This window comes from Crotalus tigris, unplaced genomic scaffold (assembly GCF_016545835.1).
Source record: "Crotalus tigris isolate CLP2741 ecotype Arizona unplaced genomic scaffold, ASM1654583v1 scf7180000019328.220996217465:2438092, whole genome shotgun sequence".
In the NCBI taxonomy this organism is placed as follows: Eukaryota; Metazoa; Chordata; class Lepidosauria; order Squamata; family Viperidae; genus Crotalus; species Crotalus tigris.
In genome coordinates, this window is record NW_024097488.1 from 1,346,121 (window position 1) to 1,368,900 (window position 22,780).

The following is a 22,780-nucleotide window of genomic DNA, read 5'->3' on the forward strand; positions in this document are numbered from 1 at the left end:
AAAACCAGTTCCCTTTCCAGCTATAGCACTTATTCCCTATTGCTTTTATTTTACAATCTGTTTGTTTCCCCGCTGTATTATTCATTATGTAACACACTATTGGATTACTGTCTGGACTTTTTTTTTATTTCTTGTAAGCCTTTGGCTATAACAAAGAATTCATTCATTCAAAACTAGAGGTGACTTAAGCAGATAAATGACTCAAGAATAGACTATGATTCAGAGAGAAGCAAAATAAAAATAAATATACTCTTTACACAGAAATCCTTTTTTAAAATAAAAAGTTATATATTTTATAAAAGAAGCTCAATAAGATCAGATTTGCAACTTTTTTCTTCAAGACTAACTTTAAAGTCTTTTAAAAATACTTTAAGAAAAACAAGTTAAACTGCAATTATAACATAAGATATATTAAATCGTATCTTGACCATATTTCAAATTTCGTTCAGGATTTAATGACCTTCATGCTATTCTGGGCAACCAAAGAAAGGCTTCAGAATTCATAGTTTGTTTTTCTCTGTAAAAATAACATCTGCATAGGTATCTGAAGAAACAAATTTGTATAAATCAATTTTTATCAATGAAGATAATGCTCCTAACAAACATTCAAACTACCTTGTTAATTGATGTATGGAAATATCAAAACCATAATAGCTAAGGAGAAATAGTGTAGAAAATTTCAGTTTTGTTCAAAAATACCAAATTAATGCATTAAACTAAATACCTGTAGCATTGTCAATAGCAAATCTAAAGACCAAAATATTGTTTTCGTTTTCTCCTTTCATTTGTTTTAAAAGCAAACCAATAGGTGGAGCTGTTTGCTTACTACAGTGTACATGTTGTTTAGTTTATTAGGCAAAACTAAGATTAGTCCAAATCATATTACAGATTACCCATAAAATAATAACACAAATTAATAATATGCATACTAGGATTGCATTAAAATGTCATCTCTTCTGGTTATTGATCTAAAAATATTTAGTTTGGGAGAAAGTGTGATTTTCAAGCTTATTTCCTGCTTAATTGTTTTCAATCTGTTCCCACTACTTTTTAGAATAATTTGGTTTTCACTCTACTTCAATGATGCCAAACACCAAAACTCAGATAACATTACCTTCCAGATGTTGCTTACTTACAATTCTCAGTATCCTTAGCCAATGTAGTCAGCAAGGGGAATGATGACTTGAAAACATGTACAGGGACTTAAATTATGTAATGAAGTGGATTATTTTAATGGTTCATTAAAAGTAGTTAATATTAACTAGGAGTATGTCTAATATTGTATGATGATCAATACATTGAATAACTGAATAAGAATGTAATACATGGCCCTGGTTTTATACAGGCTAATTTTTTCACCTTTTCTTCAAAAGGGTCAACAGCAATTTCTTCGGTCATTTTCAGATTGTGCCTTTTTCTTTCATCTCATGCTTTATTGAAATGGAATGTATGAAAGATCTTGGGGGAAAAGAGGAGGAGATGCTGCCTAGGAAGCAATCAGACAAGAGAAGCAGGAGCCTGCAGTCGCTTTATGTCAGAGAAACTTAAGAAAGACCCACTTTAATGGACCAAGTAGTGAAATGTGTGTCTTCAGACGTGCAAGATTCTATTAACATAGCCTTACAATAAAGTAGAATGAGTTCATTTTTAAAATTTTAATACAAACATAATAATTTTATTGAAAATTGAATTTTTCCTCCCTGGCTCAATTTCCTATTAAATAAGATGGCATCGATTGAAATCTTTCTAAAAGAATGACTGAGACTGGAACTATGGAAGGGGGAAGTATTATCTTGACTTTTGCCCTCTTCCTGGTGTTTTAAACCAGCTCAGCTCCATCCTCCCACTATCTGCACTGAAAAAAGAGCTCCCATTCTTACTAGTGGACCCTTTGCCAATATCCCTGAAGCTGCCATTTATTTTTTAAAAAGCCATTCACTCACTATTAGGATGAAGGGTATCTTGTTTAACTAAATCTTAGGTTGCATAATGCAGGCAGAACAAGTAACAAGGTAATACAGGAACTATGATGACCCTTCTGACATTAGACACTATCACTGAATAGTCATGCTAGTCAGATGAGAGTTACAGGAGAAGCAAATGCTTATAATGATAGTCTGACCTGTAAAATTAGAATGAAGTAATCAATAGGTTTGTTTCGCTGATAGAGGTAGTATTCAGGGGCTTTCTTGTTTTTATCATCATACTTCAGCTCCTGAATAACATTGGGATGCTTTAGTAGCCTCAGGAGGATCTTTTCAGACATTTGGGATGGACCAAATGCTTCAACCTCTGAAAACATAAAAACAACTTGATTGATAACATATAGCACATTCGTTAAGACATAATACATTGATTAGCACATTATTAAAATAAATACAAAAGTAGAATAGCAAATATCTCAGGCCAACACATCTCTGTTAACTTATTATCTCTGTCCTCTGCCATGTTCACCATGTCCATGTCACTGCTCAGACTGCCCAAGAATTTATCAATCCATCTGGGCAATAATAGACTGCAGGTACCTGTCTATTCATTAAGTGAGACCAGAAGTGGAGGAAGCAATTAAAGAAGATATCTTTCTTCCGTTTTTTGTTGGCTACTCCACCTGGAAATTCGACCTAAAATATTTTTCCTCCCAAAAGGAAAAAGGCACACATATAAAAGAAAAAAGGAAACTACAGAGAAGGCAGGAAGAGAAAAGGGGAAGATTGATCTTGAATGGAAAATAGACAGGATTCAGTCCTGCACTTTTGTTTCATTCCAGCAACTATTTTTAATTAAATGAAAGACAAAGAAAGTTACATGACTTTCCTAGTGCTATCCAGTTCAGTTTTAGCCTGATCAAGTCTATGAAAGTAATGTGATGCTGCTCCTTACCCTGGCCCTCTCAAACAATTTTAAGTTGTACTAGCTCTATTTCTGTTAAACTCTCAGAATTTCTATCAGCACTGACCATAAACTATAAGAGAAGAGAATATAATGAACGAGACACAATATACAATTCCCTAACACAGCTTCCCTACCCCATCCACTATTTCATCGATTCTGTTAACCATTTAGCAGTTAGATCCTAATGTGATAAGAACTTTAATAAACCACACTTGCCTGTTGCTAGGAAACGATGCATTGCCAAAAGCAACTGTGGTGAGATTTTAACCTTCATTTCACTATCTGTCTGTTTGAAGGCAGAGAAATCCTGTTTTCTCTCCCGATGGGCTACTTTCTTTTTGGTCTTGTTATCAGCTAGAGATAAAACAAATAAAATATTCATTACATTTCATTCCAGTGTTTACCTTGTGATTCCATTTTTAACGTTGATGCACAATTATTACAAGCTGTTGTTATTTACACAAACAGAAGTTCACAAACCTCTGAGAAACTCCATCCATCTAATTAAAGGTTTGTGATATCGAGTAACTTTTGATAAAAGTCTTTACCTTATCAAAGCAAGCTACTGCGTAAATTCATGTAAGATCTGTTTTCATTAGGTTAACATGTAAAGACCAGTTAGAGTGTTCCCAACTGCTGCTTTTCTGCATTAAAAATTAGGGCAGTGAGGCATAAATTATGGCGCTGAGGAAGTGTTCCTGGTTTTACAAATAATGACAACAGTGAGGAAAAGAGATAATTGGCAGAAAATAATCCAACATTCCTTTGAACAGTGATAGACAAAAAAAATATTTGGCATTTTTGTTTCTCTTGTACCAGCATGTTTTATGCTAATAGGAAAACTGCATTAATTTTAATGGTGTCACAGGATCAGATGAAACTGTTGGCTATTTTTCATGTACAAAATAAGGAGAGGTTCATACAATCATAGCTAAAGATCTAAATAGACTGAAAATCTTCTAGGACGGAAGTGTTTAATGAAATGAGTGTTGCAAATGTCTGATGATTGTGCATAAAAATGACGAGCCAATATGAAATTAAGGAAACTGTGCTGTAATAGGCATATTTAAATATGCTTATAGAATATAGAAACACAGAACATTGATGGCAGAAAAAGACCTAATAGTCCATTGAGTCTGCCCTTTGAGTTTGTATTTTCTTTTCTTTTACAACTGATTCTTTTTAGACATAATCTTACATTTACCAAATATTTCAGACAATTATCAGTATAACAAACTATGTGCAATATATACAGTAAATCATACAGGCTTTCAGAATTTGTAATTTTGTAATTTGTTATTTTTGTAATTTAATTTATAATTTAAATTAGTAATAGAAAGTTTAGAGCATGGTGTCCAACCTTTTGACTTGTCTGTGCCACTGAGTGAAGAATTGTTTGGGGCGACGTATAAATATATAATATAGTTAATGTATATAAAATATATAATGATGTTAAAAGTTTATGATCTTGTGGGGATGCATTATTAGCTGTTCAGGGCCTCATGTAGTCCAGGGGGCACAGGTTGGACCCGCCTGGTTTAGAGGACAACCTGCTATATACCTTGTAGTGCAGATTACATTTTAAAATGGTAACATTAACTGTACTAGAAGGATTGTCCTAAGTAGATTTTGTCAAACATATACTTTTTAAGAAGTTTAGGACTATGAAATTTTTTTAGTACTAAAGTTTTTATGCCATCTTCTGAAAATAAAATTTGACTGCAGCAAGCATTAACTATTGTCTAGATCAGGGGTAGGCAACCTTGGCTCTTTTATGACTCATGGACGTCAACTCCCAGAATTCCTGAGCCAGTATGGCTCAGTATGGAAACTTCCCTTTTCCCTCAGTGTGGCTGGCTCAGGAATTCTGGGAATTGAACTCCACGAGTCATAAAAGAGCCAAGATTGCCTACCCCTGGTTTAGATATTGTGGGTTGAAGCTGTTTTTTAGTATATATTAAAATTAGCTAATGTCAGACATGGTTTATCATACTGAGTGTTGTCTTTTAACAAAATGTATGTATCTTTGGGGATTGTGTTATTATGTTATTTTCATATACACTTTTTTCATAAAAGGAGTATTGGGTGGAATCTGATATCAGGTAAAATTTGTCTGAGAAACAGACTTTTTCATCCTCAGCTCTTTTCCACAGCCAGAGAATTCCTCAACTCTCTCATGATTCCAGATGACTTGTGAAGGAGACTGCAAAAGGAAGGACCCTATTTTGACCCCCACATAAAGACATTATGGAAACAGTTCCCTAAACCAAACAGGAAACAGGATTAGATTAACTAATTTTGTATCACGGTAAGGCTACATTAACAGAATCTTGCAAATCTGAAGGCACAAACTTCCTCCTGCCATATCACCATATTGATGCCGGATACCCAATCGGCATAGCCCACTGCAGCCCAGAACTCCTGAGCTCAAGTGCCACTTCAGCCTCCCAAGTAGCTGGATTACAGGCTCACGCCATTGCCCCCCGGCTAACTTCCTCCTGCCACTTTTAACTGATTGATCCATCAAGATGGGTCCTTTCTAAATTTCTTTCTCTAATGGCTAAGCCACTGGGGCTCTTGCATCTCTTGTCTGTTTCCTAGGCAGCATCTCTTTCCTTTTTCCTCCAAGGTCATTCACACATTCTATTACATCGGAAGGGCCTTTGTACAACTTTGTATTGGGTGCCAGTTGCACCTGTTCCTGGATCATGAGGTACTGCTCACAATTACTCACTCCGTAGTCATCTCTCAAAAGGATTACTGTCATGCTGCTGTCTTTGAAGAGCATCCAGAAACTCCAGCTGCAATGGCATGGGCAATGATATATGTCTCTAGAAAGACACATTATACCTTTGATCTGTGAGTTTGCATTGGTTACCAATTTGACTCCTGGTCCAATTCAAGGTGCTGTTTTTGATCTTCAAAGCCCTATCAGTGTTTCCCAAACTTGACAATTTTAAGGCATGTGGACTTCAACTCCCAGAATTCCACAGCCAGCAATGCCGGCTGTGGAATTCTGGGAGTTGAAGTCCACATGCCTTAAAATTGTCAAGTTTGGGAAACACTGCCCTACATGATATGAGGCCATGTTATCTGAGGGACTGCCTCTCCCTGATTACATCTATCCACCCCATCAAGTTTGGCAGGAGAATCATGCTGCAGGTCCCATCAGCTAAAAAAATTCTGTCTGACGGGGCCTAGGAAAAAAGCCTTTTCTGCCACAGCACTTGCCCTTTGCGATATTATTTGCCCTGAAGTGGTAGCCCCAACCCTTATGGTCTTCCTGAAAGCTGTCAAAACATGCTTTTTGCATCAGGCCTGGGGATCCCCTTCCAGCAAGGAGCCTGTACTGTGGCTACATCATGCATATCATTCGGATTTTGACCCTCTTGCAATCTTGGTTTTAATAATTAATTGTTTTTAACAAAACAATTTTAACAGATTATATAATTAATTTAGTTGATATTATAACATGTGTAAACCGGTGAATTTTAGGGATGCTGCCCAGAGTCACCTTGTGTGAGATGGGCAGCTATGTAGATCTGATAAAACAAACATTAACAAACAGCATTCATGTAGAAAAGATATAGGTGAAGAGATTTTAATAGGAGCCTAATATATATCACAGTAAGCAAATTGAATAATTGAGTAGAAAGTATCCCAAAGAAAGGATAGCACAATGGTCCCACCAAATTGTAGTCTACAGATCATTGCAGAAACACTAGAACTCCTTAATTGACAGCATAAAGTTATATCTCCATTTAGGAAGTTATTGTATATACTGTGAAGTTTGTTTACAAACTAAAGCTAGTGCAGTTGTTTCAGCAGTAGTAGAATATGTATAGCTACTCCTTCAGCAGCTTGGCTGCTACCTGAATCACTAGCTACAGCTGAAGTATAGGACTATATCAAATCCACTGTGGAAGAAAACCCATTAGTGCAGTGGTTCTCAACCTGTGGGTCGGGACCCCATTTGGGGTCGAACAACCATTTCACGGGGGTTGCCAAACAACAGTCCGCCATTTCCCCCCCCCCCCTTTTCCTTAGCTGTGTTACTCCCTTTTATTCTATTGGCTTTTGAAAGCCAATAGAATAGACTCTCTTGAATAGAGTCTAATTCTATTGGCTTTCAAAAGCCAATAGGAATTGTCCAGGCTGTCTCTGCCCTGCTGAGCCCACCAAAAGTCCCATTCTGCAAACGGTGCTGCACCAGTTGAGTAGTCCTCGACTTACGACCGGTTGAATAGTCCTCAACTTACGACCAGTTGGGGGTCGCGGCATTAAAAAGGTTGAGAACCACTGTATTAGTGGAAGATACCCTTGTCCAGGAAAAGTTATACCTGGTATACTAACAAATGTTCCAGGTCACAGAACTGATTTGGGCCTCCAATGATGGTAAACCACAATCACAAACTGAAGAGCACACCCTCCCAACCAAGGCCCTGTGTTGTCAGGATTCAGCCTCTGTATTTGCATTTATTACTTAGTTCAGCATATCTGCTTGACCAGATATGACAGCATAACAAAAATACACATATATTTTCCAAAATGTCTGCAGCCCAATCTACATTGTATTTTCACAACTGTCTGTCTCTTTTCCACAACAAACTGCAGTGATGGCACATGAAGTACTACAAACCATGCATTGCAGTAGTAAAAATTTTCTACATTTTTAGAGAAGACATACAGTGCTTCTGAGGGTTAATCTAAGCCATTTTGCTGCCTAATTTTTGACAATATTCTTACACTCTCAAATACCATGTATAGAAGACAACTAGAAGAAAGGTAACAGATCATTTTAAAGCATCAGACTAAGTTAAAGGGTATAAAATTGATCATTTATTGTGAAAATTTGATCCTTTATCTTCTAAAATAGCTTTCTAGTGATAAGACTGTCTCTTTTTGTTATGATATAGAGGCAGTCACACGCATTTTGAATTGGGCCAGGCTTTCAATTTTAGTTCACATTTAATTCATCTCAAAATGTAATTTACCTCAAAAAATAAAAAGACAGAAAACTTTATTACAAGAAGGCCTTTATAAAATTCTGAGGGCAAACATTGTGGTGCTTAATACTCACTGTAGAGATCTGTTTCATCTAGAATCTCAGACTTGATGATCTCTTCAATTACATCTTCCAAGGTAACAATGCCCAAGACTTCATAAAAAGGATCCCCTTCCCCTTCATTATTCACCCGCTGCACAATTGCCAAGTGAGATTTACCTGCACAAAGTAGCAGACCAAGAAATTAGAATTTAGAGCAGATTGATTACCTTGTCAGTTCCAAAATGATACAGATGAATCTTATTATGCAACAACATATAATTTAAGGGATACTGATGCTTAAAAAACTAACAAAAACAAAAACGAGGCAATGATAACTAGAGACATTTGTTTTTCTTGTTGGGTACCATAGGAAGTAGGGTTATTTGACTAGTGACATTAATTAGGTAGTTGGAATCAATTTTTCAACATTTTGTTTAAGAAGGTTGGATATGTAATTAAGAAGCAAAATCAACATACTATTTATATTATTTATAAAGCAGCAAAAAAAGGAAACAGAAAAAACTACATTAACTCTAGATTAGCAGTTTTCCTAAATTATGGCAGTACAATTTGGAAGTGCTCTGAGAATCACAAAATGGCGGGAGGGAAGCATAGGAGATCCCCAAATTATCTAATCCTATTAAGATTTTTCACCTTGTAGAACATTAAGTCTAGTAACAAGGAACAGATGATATCCCTGATATTTCAACTACGCTAAGAAAAATTGAGTTCAAGCGTCTTTAATCACTTCACAAAGATCATCACCATTATATATCAAATGCAACAAAATTTGATTTCTTTGTATCAAAAATATATAAAATATATTAAACAAAACAAGCCTAAACAGCATAAATACAATTAAAGCAATATCCAAACATCAAAGCACAAACAAAGTTTAATATTAAAATAGAAATTTAAACATCAGAGATTAATATTTTTGTAAGCTACCCAGAGTCACTGGTAGCAAGTAGCCGGACATATAAATTCAAATTAATAAATACATAAATATATAGCATACTATCTTCAAAGAAACCTCTGACACAAAATCTAGTTTGTACTAAATTATGTATGTACATTCTAAAATGATTTGCCCCAATTCCAGCTTATGAATATAGAAACTGACAATTTTTTTCAATAAACCTAACATTGTTTTCATCAATTGCCCTCTCCTTACAAAAATGATATTCCACATTTAAATTATTAATTATGATGTGCTATACCATTCAACTAGAAACAGTTGAATTAGATCAGTTGAGATTTTAGAGAATCAATTTTTTTTTACTAAATGGCAGGTAAGGATTGCATTTTGTTAAGAACAAATGGCTGAAGATTAAATATGACATTAATTAATGGTTGTAACTTAAGTGAATAACTATCTGTATGTGTATCAGCCTTTTGGCCACAGTAAAGGCATGGAGAATCCACTTATGTTGTTTAATTGTCAAATTTCATGTACTTTATGTAGTTCAAGAGAATATTATAGACTATAGAAGATTATTTCAATAAATGATTATTTCATTAATAATTACCATAGGCCTAGATTTGGAAAGACTTGACATTATTCATTATGAAGGAATGGTTGGTGAAGATAATAGATCTTGTTGAAATAGATAAACCGACTTCTTCGATTAGAGAAAAAGCATTATGTACATTTATTGGTGACTGAAAGCCTCTTATGGATTTTTTGGGTAAAAATGAAAAAAAAATGAACCAAAAAATGACTTATGGTTTTGATGATTAGACAGGATAGATTATAGAAAGAAGGTAACTTTAGAGAGTGGTCAAATATCTTTGTACATATAACTGTTATGAACAATATTGGAAGTTACTTCTTCATATTTTTTTTCTTTCTTTTCTACTTTTCTTCCATTTTTCTTTTTTGCAATTTTTCCTTTATTTTTCTCTCCCTACTTTATATTAGTTTGCTAGTTTTTTTCTTCTTGTTCAAAAGTTTTAATTAAAAATTATAGAAAAAGAAATATTAACCTCTGAGAATTTTACTTTTAGTCACACAGTCATATTTATATGGTTCACTACTTTCTCCCAAAACTTAGTAAATATAGAATAGTGCAGAAACATGTGTTTTAAAGAAGCATTATCTTTATTATATGCCAACAAAATGGTGATTTTGACAGTTCTTATCTATAGAAATATAATGGAGTCCAATTAATTCTAAATATGTCAGTTCATTAAAGAACAATACTGATAATCCTCATTTACCAACTGGAATTAGGACTGGTCACTCGATTACTAAGTAGTGTGGTAGTTAAGCATGATATTACGTGACTGTGCCAACTTACAACCTCAATTCCAGCAGATCTGACTGTGGTTGTGAATCACTATGGGTTGTTAAACACAACATCACACATGCTAGTTGCAAGTGTCTGAATTTTGATTACATGACTGCTGGGACATGGTGTAGACCGCAACTTTGAGAGCCAGTTGTTTCTATTTTCAGCATCACTGTAAGTTTGATTGGTCACCGAAGAAGTGGTTGACAATTGAGGACTACCTGTAAACTAATTGATATATGACTAATCACATTAAAGTATTCCTTTAGGTGCTTATTAACTAACAACAGCATACTTATCCAGAATTTAAAAATACCTGAATTCAGACACTCACTCTTTAATTCTATTCTAGGTGTTAGATTACTACCTAAATGGCAGATGCAAGGGGGAAAAAAAGACATTTGTTTAAGTAAGAATTTGATTCAAATATCTTAGGCTTATTGAACGAGCAATCAAAATATCCGATTCAAATGGATGTTTAAAGAATGAAGATATTCTGGAAACAGAAGATCAGGGAGAAGACCTTAATAATTGACATAGATACTGCATCAGGTCAAAATAATTCAGTTCACTAAACTTCACATCTGCTTTCCCAGGGACCTAACATAAGCAAATTCTTTGAGAATGCTGTCTGTTGAAAGTTAAATTCTTTTGCTATTCCCAGCTTGTGATCATTTAAAAGGAATTTTCCAAAGCAAGGTCTAATATTAGACTCAAAATGAAGTTTCCATTCCACTTACGCGATATTCTCACCAAAGTAACTAATATATAATCTGATTGTCTTGGAGCTACTCGTTTAGATGCAGATGGCCATACTTCAAATACCAACTGAACCATACTGGCAAAGTTTGTCTCAAAGAAACCTTTACAGCATGAATTGTTATTAGAATCATAATTTGCATTTATAATTATGTACAGTATCACAAACATCATTAGGCCATAAAAAATGAAAACCCTTCCTTACATAATTATATTTTGTTATCAATTTCCAATCCATGGTCTCTCAGAAGCAATATAAGTTCTAGTTATTCTAATTGTGTCAAAGAAAAACAATAGAGATTTATTTGGTAGCAGAATACCAGAGTGCAGATACAAGTAAAAATATGGAATTATTTTGACTTAAACTACCCATTTGAATAAAGTTTACATTTTAAATTTGAAGTCAATAAATCATATTAATGAAAACAAATAACATAGTTTCATAAAGATTCACTACCCTTAATTTTGTATATTATACTTTGATGCTTTAAAACAGTAAATAAGAAACATGAATAGTTTACATTTTATTCCAATCTTTAATAATATATATATTTGCTCTTTTATAATTTTATAGGAATTAAATTACTTTTAGAAGAAATAAAATATACATTGTGATATCACTAAAAGGATTTTTTTCAACATGCAAATATTAGGAAAAAAAAATGGACCTCTAAATCAAACTAAAGCTATTGAAATGTTAGTTAGTGTGGGTTATTACAATCCTAATAGTTAATTTGCAATGTAATTAACAGTTCATTTTACTTCTATCTCTCAAAAGTGTGGGGGTTAGGGAGGGAAATGAAAGATCCGACTGCAGCACTTTTTAGATATGTTGTAAATAGTATGTTTAGGTGTGTGTCATGTATGTGTTCACTTTGAGAGCGGGCAACTAAATTTCATTTTTGATGTGTGCCGTTGTACCCACAGTAAAAAATGACAATAAAGATTATCTTATCTTATCTTATCTCTTCTTCCCAGAAATGTGTTTTGACGTGGCTGCATCTAATGCAATAGTGTAAAAAGCAGCAATACAATATATATTTGAAATGGATGGGGTTATCATTGTGTAGTTTTACATAGGATTTGGGTAATTATTGCTGAAAGATTCATGAAGCGTGTGCCAAAGAGTTAGATACAGAAATGAAGCACAGTATGTTTTATTTCTAAATTAATCAACAGAGCATATACTTATTAATTAATGAGGAAAAGTTTTAATAAGTAGGAAATTTTAAAAGATTACAACTACCTATGTTGTTTTGTATTGAAGTTATCTATGCAAACGCATTGCCAGACAAATCATGTTTTTTTGGATTAACAAGTAGGTTTATATGTAAATATGTCTGCATATGTAAATACATGTCTACATAATAAAGAAGGTTAGTGATGAAGTTGAGAAGGTGACGGAAAGGTTTTTAAAATTCTCTGAAAAGAATCAAGATAGGTTCTTCACTTTAATAGTTAACAAAATTATAGAACTTAGAACTTGTGGCATGTTTGTCAAAAAGAAATTTAAGAACTACTTAATGTTATATATTTTTTCTTCATTCCACTTGGTTATCATTGAAAGCTATTGGAACAAACAAGCAACCCCCCCTTGACATTATACAAATATATATAGTTTATTAAATAGCTTTCTGCCCATACAGCTGACACCCATCTTTTCCACTCCCACATTAAAATATCACTAATTCTGAAGATCTGACAATTGTCCAAACTGAGAAAGGAAGTGGAAAATGAGCAAAATATTAGAAAGACCCCGAAGAGAATGAAACCATTTTTTCTTTAGATGCTTAGAAAAGAACTGAGATAGACAAGCTGAAATAATGGAAATATTTTCTATGATTCTTAAAATGAAATAATGTGCACAAAAGGGTATTATTTATAAAAAAACATACTTATAATGGAGCAAGAGAAGTTCTCATAGAAACCTAAGTCCTTCAGTATGTCAGCATAGTACTTCTGCTGTTGCTGATTAATTTCACTGGACCCTGCGATGATGGATAGGAATTCTGAAGGATAGCTTTACATTCTATTATCCCCTGAGAACCCATAGTCCATTTTCTTTCTAAGTTAATAAAAGTTACTTATAATTATTACTTTACTCTGTCAGTCAAACTTGCCAATTTGGTGCCATTTTATATTTTGAGATCAATATCTTAAGAAAATAGGAGGGGAAAATAAATGGGGAGAAATAAGAAACCAAAAAGAATCTGCACATTAATACTAGTGGTACTCTATTGGAAATCAAAGAAACAAAATTTTCTGTTTTACATTGCTTTTTCTTTTATTTGTAAAGTTCCCAAAGATGTACATGCTGAAATAGTTTGGTATGAAAGTACTGCCACTTAGTCATTCATCCTGATGCGTGCAATTCCATAAATAAAAGGCATGATTAAACTTTTAAAATCAGGAAATGAAATTCATTGGTTTTACCAAATGAAATATGTTGGAGGACTGCAGTAGATTGCTGACCTAGTTCAGGATCTTAGGAGTCCTAAAAGTGTTGCCTCCTGGATTCATTGCCAATATTTCTCAATTTTCTAATATCAATTGCCATTTCAAATAATATGAGGTTTCTACATAGATAGCACTGTTATATAGAAAAAAGATGCCAACAATGTGCAGTTCATGTTTGAAAATTTATATTTTCAAATGTATTTTTATATTTCTTCCAAATTTGCCTTTTACCACATGGGAACCAACCTTGCTCCTAGGCAAGAAAAAAAAAATCTATATCCCTAATTAAGAGGGTGAAATCAAATAAATTCAAATCTCAACTTGGTGCTATATGGAGGATATATTCATTAAATATATGTTTTGAGAAATATTTTTAAGAGCAGCCAGTAAATGCTGCTAATTATGCAAAAATGTAATCTGTTACTTTCACCCATCAAGCTTATAAAAAACAACAACATCCAAAGCAAATGAAATAAGGGACCTAATAATATTAAGTAACATTTTTGCTTTTAGTTTTTTAAGCAAACAGATTTAGTTTTGACATCAATATGCAGTATAATCAGAAATGTGATGGATAGATACCCTCTAGTAAGTTCTCTATCCAATGACATTTTGAAGCCTTCTACCCTGTAGCACCTTGGCCTCTCTGCCATTTTTGATACTGCCCTTCCTTCAATTTATTAACCAACCATTTTAAATACAAAAACACTGCAGAGGGAAAAGTAGTTTGTTCCATAGGCCATATCAATAACAGAGGAAATCTTCATGAAATTCTAGGCATTAGATGAGCATTAATAATCAATTTATTAATGGATAATAAGGACCTTACACCATTAACAGCAAGTTCACTCCAGACTTCCTTAAGTTTTGAATACTTGTCAAAGTAACTTTCCCTGCATCTAGTTTCACTGTATAAATGTTGAATTTGTACAGAAATAACCACAGTGTTGTGTTATATTATTTCACCAAACGAAAGGGGTAAAATTACCATGTAGATTACAAATGCCAAACAACACTGAGACAAACATTGATAGTACCATATTATATTTTAAAAAATCAAGGCCGAATCAGTGTCTATTTCCCTAAAATTAAAGTTACTTATGCAACGCATTGTAGCAATACTTGATTAATGATTACTCTGTGTATCAAAAGAGACCAACTTTTTTTCCTATTATTCTTGGATTTCTTTCAAGATGTAGTCTTATCTTCAAGAACCATGGAGGAAAACAATAAATGATCAGAACCAGCTGCTTCAAATATGATGTTAAATGTTGGAAATGTCTGTATATCACTAAATCATTTAAGAGTATCCTATCTCCCTGGCAGTGAACTTCAGCATCCATTTCTGGAAATTCATTACTCTGTACTGTTTTAACAGACTGGTACTTAAGTTCCATTATTTAATTCTAGTTCAGGTAATTCAGGCAGATGAATCTTTGGCTTAGTTTCATGAACACATCTTTGGAGACAGCAGATCATGTACAATCCTTCTCTCCTCTATCTTTTCATTCACTTCCTCATATTCCTCTGGTGATGAGTTGTGATCCTCAAGCCAGCCACATCACTGAAAAAAGAAGAAAGGCACGTGACCCAGGACAATAAATGTACCACATATAGCTGCCATTGTTACTCCTACAAATAGGAAAAAAAACAAGGAAAGGAAGGGGGCATGACAATCCAAAGGACATTTTGTGATGACACATAGAAGATATGTGAGCTGGGGTAAAAGAATGCATGCAAACTATGAGCATTTGGAAAGGAAAGTAGAAAAACAAGATAAGGAAAGATGTGTGGAAAAATCAGGCCATATTTTTGTGAAGAAACACTAGTAATTACACAATGTGACAGAATGTCAAGTAGTAAAATAAATGAGGATATATTGTTATTTCTCTAATAACATGTTTCTCTATTTTTTAAATTATTTTATCTTATGAGACACAATATCTCTATAATGCAATCCTGAATAGAATACTGTAGCCTAGATCGCAGGTCACAACAGCTTAAAAATATAACATAACACAGCATAGTTAGCTTACCAGTAGCAAAAGTACAATGAACAATGCTGCTTTTTGTGTTGGTCTTCTCTCCTGGTACCACCTGTAAAAAAGTGGAATGCTGGTAGCTCAGATCTTAGAGTTCTGCTTCTCAGATAACTCAAAGTGTTGACTTCTTTGAAGAAACTGTCTCCATGCTTAAGGTAAAAAGTTGCTCAGAGATAAAAATGTGTACTTGGCATCAGAAGTTATATTGAAGACAGTTCACATGACTAACCAACAAGAAATGCTGTTTTTTTAATGCTTCTGTAATTTTTAAATATTGGATCAAGCTGGGGCACCTCTTTTGGGGCTATTTCTATAGACTTTTTGTACCCCAATTGTCCTCCAGAGTCTGGAAATACTGTATCTGCAATAGTTTTTTCCTGCCCATTATCCTCCTGGAGTCTAGTCCCCTGAAAGTCTAGTTCACACCATATAAATTATTTTACATCCAATTGTGCACCATCTTGTGAAATTCATCATTACTTTCCAGATACATATATCTACAGGTTCTGGGCATCCAAATAAAGAAAGAAGTAATAAAGCTTATATTTCCACAGCTTTCAGAAACACATTGGCAGCATGCCCAATTTGGTTTTATCAATATACAAATGCTTAAGCTAATAAACATCTGATGATAACATATAGTGTAAAGAGTTATATCTAAAGAGACCCAAGAAGTAGAACAACTTTACTTGATCAGAAGTTTAAAGTAGCAGTTAAGATTGAACTGGGAGTGTTGGGGGTCAAGTTTCATCCAGGAAAATGTACTGGGCCAAACACTATCACTTAACTCAAGTTACCTTCTCAAAATGTTGCTAGGGGTGAAAAATGGAGGAAGAAATATTCTTCCCTGAGCTCATGAAAAAAAGATGAGATATAATGTAAGGAATGAATGAGCATTTTATTGATAGAAAGAGAATGGCTAAAGTGTCAAATACAGGATTGTACATAATGCAGATGGAAGACAAGTCCAGTAATTTATTAGCAAATGAATATGAATTTTTCTTCTTGGGTATTAATATTACACTACTTTAATATCTAAATAAAAAATCAATCTACAATAAGAAACAGCAATTAAAACATCAGCAGCAGCAGCAGAGGAAGTAGGACACTTAAACTTGCCTTTTCTCCCAAGGCATAAAAAATATCTAAATGTGGTATCCATAAACTTATGTTAGAAAATTTGACAAATTAGTCAAATAGTTACCAAAATAAAAACAATGAAATACATATTTGTCAAATATCATATCAAAAACCTGGATTTTAGGTCACAGTATCTGGGAAGGATAAATAAAAGAAAGATGCTAATCCAGGATCCTTTACTGTAAGATCAGCACTGTGTTTAGTAAACTTAATGAAGAAGCCATACATACATATACAGAATTCTTGGCTTGATTCCTGTTAGTAATTTATTTATTTGCTTAATTAACTTCATTTTACCTCATCATTTAGTAATTGGAAATGGTTATCTGTGGGACTCTCTCTTTCCCGTTGTTTATGCCTATTTGATAAGAACAGAAGGTCTTCCATGCTGTAGGTGCTCACCACACAGGAAACATTTCCTTACAGCATTTAGAAAGTATGCCTTCTCTGTTGCTACTTCTGGTCTCTAGAACAGCACTTACCCCAAGTCTGCACCTTCCTGATTTCGTTGTTCTTCAGAAAGTATTAAATTCAGGTACTGGTTGTAACCTTAAAAATCCCTCATGTCTTAGGACCAGATTATTTACCAGATGGGGCGTTGTCTTACCTGAAAGCCTTTTCTCAGCATGATGATGTAGAATCCAACGATGGGTAACCTCAGCCTTCCTGCTCAGAAGAGACTAAGTCAAATTTTAGCCACACCTCCCTCTGGGTGTGTCTTTCCAGTTTTTGACGAGGTGAAGCATCCATGACGAAGTCTGACACATTGGCTCCAATAAACCTGACACTAGCCTAGACTGCCTTAAGGGGAGGGTGTGGATTCCAGCATGATGCCTGTAGAATCCACCGGTGGGACATACCAAAGCCGCTCATGTCTCCACCAGGAGGGAAAAGTCTAGGCTTGTGTCCCCTGAGAAGAAACTACCTGCTGCAGGACCCGCCTACCAAACAAGGCATCTGTCGCTGCAAACTGACAATCTTATAATGTCTTACAAAGGAGGACGGGGAGGACCAAGTTGCTGCCTTACATATCTCTTCAATCGATGCCTGGGTGGACCAAGCTGCTGAGGCAACTGCGCTGCGCGTAGAGTGAGCAGTAATGTGTGTAGGAACTGGGAGAGACTGAGAAGTATAGGCTCGAGCAATACATGCTCTGATCCATCTACCTATGGTCAAAGAGGAGATCTTCTGACCCATGGACATGAACAAAGCCTCCGATTTACTGAAAACCGAGGTCCTCTTAATATAAAGACGCAGAGCCCTGCGTACATCCAACTTATGCCACTGTCTCTCTAATCGATGAGACGGGTTGGGACAAAAATTTGGAAGAACCAGATCCTGGGACCTGTGGAACCAAGTAGTGACCTTTGGGATGAATGAAGGGTCTAAGCGAAGGACCACCCTATCTTCGAAGAAGGTACATAAATCACTCCGTACTGAGAGTGCAGCCAATTCCGAGATTCGTCTAGCGCAGTGGTTCTCAACCTTTTTAATGCCGCAATCCCCAACCGGTCGTAAGTTGAGGACTACTCAACCGATCGTAAGTCAAGGACTACTCAACCGGTCATAAGTTGAGGACTACTCAACTGGTGCAGCACCATTTGCAGAATGGGACTTTTGGCGGGCTCAGCAGGGCAGAGACAGCCTGGACAATTCCTATTGGTTTTGAAAGCCAATACAATTAGACTCTATTCAAGAGAGTCTACTCTATTGGCTTTCAAAAGCCAATAGAATAAAAGGGAGTAGCACAGCTAAGGAAAAGGGGGAAAAATGGCGGACTGCGTTGTTTGGAGACCCCCGTGAAATGGTCGTTCGACCCCAAATGGTGTCCCGACCCATAGGTTGAAAACCATTGGTCTAGCGGAAGTGATAGCTACTAAGAATGCCACCTTTAAGGAAAGAAAATGAAGTGAACAAGACTTGAGAGGCTCAAAAGGGGGAAGAGCCAGGCTGAAAACACCAGCCTGAAGATGACGAATGGGACTTCGTCGAAACATTGCCAAGACACTTCCAATTTTACGCGGGAGAAAACCCGAACAACCAAAGACCTACATATATATATATATATATATATATATATATATATATATATATATATATATATATATATATATATATATATATATAATAAAATGAACACCAAGGTATTAATTAAAACTATAAAAGTTTAATTAAAAAACCCCAAGCTTTCGCCGTCACCTGCCGGCATCATCAGGGCTGAGCCGCCAGGATGTGAGAGAGTCATTTTATAGGCAGATCGAGGTCTGCACTCGGCTCCTCGATCTCGTCACCGGGCCCAATTGGTTAGATTGTGCTCCGGTGGTTCGTTTCTTTCTGTCCTTCCTAGCTGCGTGTGTGTCTTCATCTACCTTCTTTTCTTTGAGTTCTAAGGTAGGTGATGTGAACTCCTCGTCTCTCCGATTGTCTCTATCCCTCAATCCATTCCCCCTTTCGGGTCCGAGTGGTAATTTAAATTTGTCCTTTTCTTTTCCCCAATCACGTTTCACCCAGTCACTTTCTCTATGCGTATCTTTCCTTTCGTCCTTAACGCCCCTCCCTCGTACCCAACTGTCATCAAGATGATCATGCACAGTGTTCCAGACTGGGTGGGGTGACTCGATAGGTTGTTTTTCTGTGGGGGTGGTCTCATAATTGTAATTATCTTTAATTACTACACCCTTCCCCTCCTTTTTGTCCTCTGCGCTCTTGTCGCGTGTGCTATAGTCCGAGGTCTTGGTTTGGGGGGGGGTGGAGTTACGATCTTCCTGAGCGTCGTAACGCTCCTTCCTTACTCTCCTCTTCGTTCCGACGCCTCTCGCTCCTACGTGTGTATGACGGGAGTCTTTGGAGTCCATAGGTGTTGCCGGTACGAGGCGCAGCAGGCTGGTCTCATTAGCTCCGCCCTCTCGCGCACCTTTCCATCTGGGCCCGTTCTTCTCCTTACTTTCCGGAGCGTCCGCTAGCTTGCTGTTATACCCGGCGCCGTCCCACGCTCCATATGTTTTTAAATCGGCTGTCGATGCGGAGTGGGGGGATCGCTTCTTCCCCCTTGAATCGGTCACCTTGTTTCTTTCCGAGCGCCGGTGAGGTGTCAGGTTTGACAAACTGGCACTTAGATTATGGAGCGTGACTAATCACCCATCTCGCTATTGCTGGTCTGACAGCAAACCTAACGAGAGAGCCATAGGGGATGTGCCAACCCCCCAGTCAGCTTGATGCAATCCAGGAAAGGAGGGGCAACGATCGAGAACTCCCACTACCCCCGCAATGTTAACACGCTTACAAAAAGCTAAGAGAGCGATAGGAATTAAAGCCCAGAATCCCTGCACCATGAACATCGGAGATATCCCAGTTGGTGTGCAAGGGGACACGATAGATAAGGATGGGGAGAGTTTGTCAAACCTGACACCTCACCGGCGCTCGGAAAGAAACAAGGTGACCGATTCAAGGGGGAAGAAGCGATCCCCCCACTCCGCATCGACAGCCGATTTAAAAACATATGGAGCGTGGGACGGCGCCGGGTATAACAGCAAGCTAGCGGACGCTCCGGAAAGTAAGGAGAAGAACGGGCCCAGATGGAAAGGTGCGCGAGAGGGCGGAGCTAATGAGACCAGCCTGCTGCGCCTCGTACCGGCAACACCTATGGACTCCAAAGACTCCCGTCATACACACGTAGGAGCGAGAGGCGTCGGAACGAAGAGGAGAGTAAGGAAGGAGCGTTACGACGCTCAGGAAGATCGTAACTCCACCCCCCCCAAACCAAGACCTCGGACTATAGCACACATGACAAGAGCGCAGAGGACAAAAAGGAGGGGAAGGGTGTAGTAACCAAAGATAATTACAATTATGAGACCACCCCCACAGAAAAACAACCTATCGAGTCACCCCACCCAGTCTGGAACACTGTGCATGATCATCTTGATGACAGTTGGGTACGAGAGAGGGGCGTTAAGGACGAAAGGAAAGATACCCATAGAGAAAGTGACTGGGTGAAATGTGATTGGGGAAAAGAAAAGGACAAATGTAAATTACCACTCGAACCCGAAAGGGGGAATGGATTGAGGGATAGAGACAATCGGAGAGATGAGGAGTTCACATCACCTACCTTAGAATTCAAAGAAAAGAAGGTAGATGAAGACATACACGCAGCTAGGAAGGACAGAAAGAAACGAACCACCAGAGCACAATCTACCCAATTGGGCCCGGTGACGAGATTGAGGAGCCGAGTGCAGACCTCGATCTGCCTATAAAATGACTCTCTCACATCCTGGCGGCTCAGCCCTGATGATGCCGGCAGGTGACGGCGAAAGCTTGGCGTTTTTAAATTAAACTTTTATAGTTTTAATTAATACCTTGGTGTTCATTAAATTTTCGATATGAATATTCCCAGGATTCATATTTTTAGTGTTATTAACCATATATATATATATATATATATATATATATATATATATATATATATATATATATATATATATTTGTTTTCTGAGGTTTCCGAGAGTGTTTGTGTGTAGGTCTTTGGTTGTTCGGGTTTTCTCCCACGTAAAATTGGACGTGTCTTGCCGACGTTTTGACGAAGTCCCATTCGTCATCTTCAGGCTGGTATTTTCGAAGCATGAAGCTGAAAACACCAGCCTGAAGATGACGAATGGGACTTCGTCGAAACGTTGCCAAGACACTTCCAATTTTATGTGAGAGAAAACCCGAATAACCAAAGACATATATATATATATATATATATATATATATATATATATATATATATATATATATATTTACATTGCCCCCAACAATCTGGGTCCTCATTGAATCATTGAGATCACCCCTGATGAATATGATTGTCTAGTTAAACTTTCCTGCTCAAGTGCCAGGCGGCTAACTGGAGCCACTGTGGATCTGGATGTTGAAGATTCCCCTGGCTGAGGGTCACTCGGTCCGGAAGAATCCTCCATGGTGGCGAGAGCGACAGGTCCACAAGGTTGGCAAACCACAGACGCCTTGGCCAATGTGGAGCAACTAAGATTATCTTGGCCCGTTCCTGAATCAATTTGCGAATAGTTGCCTGTATCAAAGGAAGGGGAGAAGGCGTAAACCAGACCCCCCGGCCACCGGCACCGGAGAGCGTCCATTCCCTCCGCCCCCCGAGTTGGAAACCTGGTGAAAAACCTGGGGAGCTGAGAGTTTCTTAGAGAGGCAAAGAGATCCAGTTGTGGACGACCAAACCTGATCGAGATCTCCCTGAACAGGTCTGTTTCCAGACTCCACTCTGAGTGGTCGACCGTGACCCTGCTTAGGGAATCTGCTTGTTGATTTGCATCCCCCGATATGTGTTCTGCCTTGATGGAAGCCAGGTTGGACTCTGCCCACAGACCCAGGGCCAGAGCCTCCAGCATGAGGGACCAAGACCGGTCCCTCCCTGCTTGTTTGACATGAGCCTTGGCCGCCACATTGTCCGTCAGAATGAGGATGTGTTGTCCCCTCACTACCGAGGAAAACTGATGGAGTGCCAAGTGTATGGCCCTGAGCTTGAGCCAATTTATGTTGTGAGCTAACTCCGACCGGGACCACTGACCCTACGTCAGATGAGTCTGTAGATCGGCGCTCCAACCGAACAGACTGGCGTCTCTGGTCAAGATGAGTCTGGGGGGGCTCCTTGAAGATGGTCCCTTTGGTCATTGCGGATGAAGCCCACCATAGGAGAGAGGATAGAGTGTGGTGAGGAACCCTCACCCTTCTCGTGGATGAACTGAGGTTCTATTTCTGGAAGGGAAGGAGAAACCATTGAAGGCTTCTGGAATGAAGTCTGGCCCACGGAACGATCCCCATGCAAGAGACCATCTTTCCCAGCAGTTGAGACAGCTGGACCAGAGTAACTAACCTCTCTCTCCGAACCTGATGTACAAGCTTCCGGATGCTGATCCGGTGCTCCTGCGAAAGGTAGACCTCGCAAAGGTTGGAATCTATTATCGCCCCTAGATGAAAGAGGCGCCTTGTAGGAGTGGTGCGACTCTTCTTGAAATTCACGAAAAACCCGTGATCCTGAAGAGTATTGATTGTGATTTCCAGGTCTGACAGAGCCGATCTGAAAGAACTGGATTGGACTAGAATATCATCCAGGTAGCATTGTACGTGCACCAGAATCATCCTGAGGT

The 22,780-nt window shown here is 37.4% G+C and overlaps 1 protein-coding gene across 8 annotated transcripts in view; it reads right to left on the reverse strand.

Moving 5' to 3' along the window:
* The window catches only part of CNNM2 (cyclin and CBS domain divalent metal cation transport mediator 2), a 121,861-nt gene that overhangs the window by 26,055 nt on the left and 73,026 nt on the right, over positions 1–22,780 (reverse strand). For 2 of the 8 annotated variants that reach the window (XR_005558913.1, XR_005558914.1), the window contains exons 2-5: positions 7,973–8,116; positions 3,109–3,246; positions 2,123–2,292; positions 1,360–1,486 (exon numbers count right to left, since the gene is read on the reverse strand). Coding sequence is in view for 5 of the 8 variants with exons in the window: in XM_039361731.1 (XP_039217665.1) it covers positions 2,123–2,292; positions 3,109–3,246; positions 7,973–8,116 (452 nt within the window). In the remaining 3 variants the exon portion in view is untranslated. Of the gene's footprint in view, positions 1–1,359; positions 1,487–2,122; positions 2,293–3,108; positions 3,247–7,972; positions 8,117–11,269; positions 15,011–15,482; positions 15,544–22,522; positions 22,601–22,780 lie in introns of those variants that run through there. The other 6 variants (XM_039361731.1, XM_039361732.1, XM_039361734.1 and 3 more) reach the window with 5 other exon arrangements.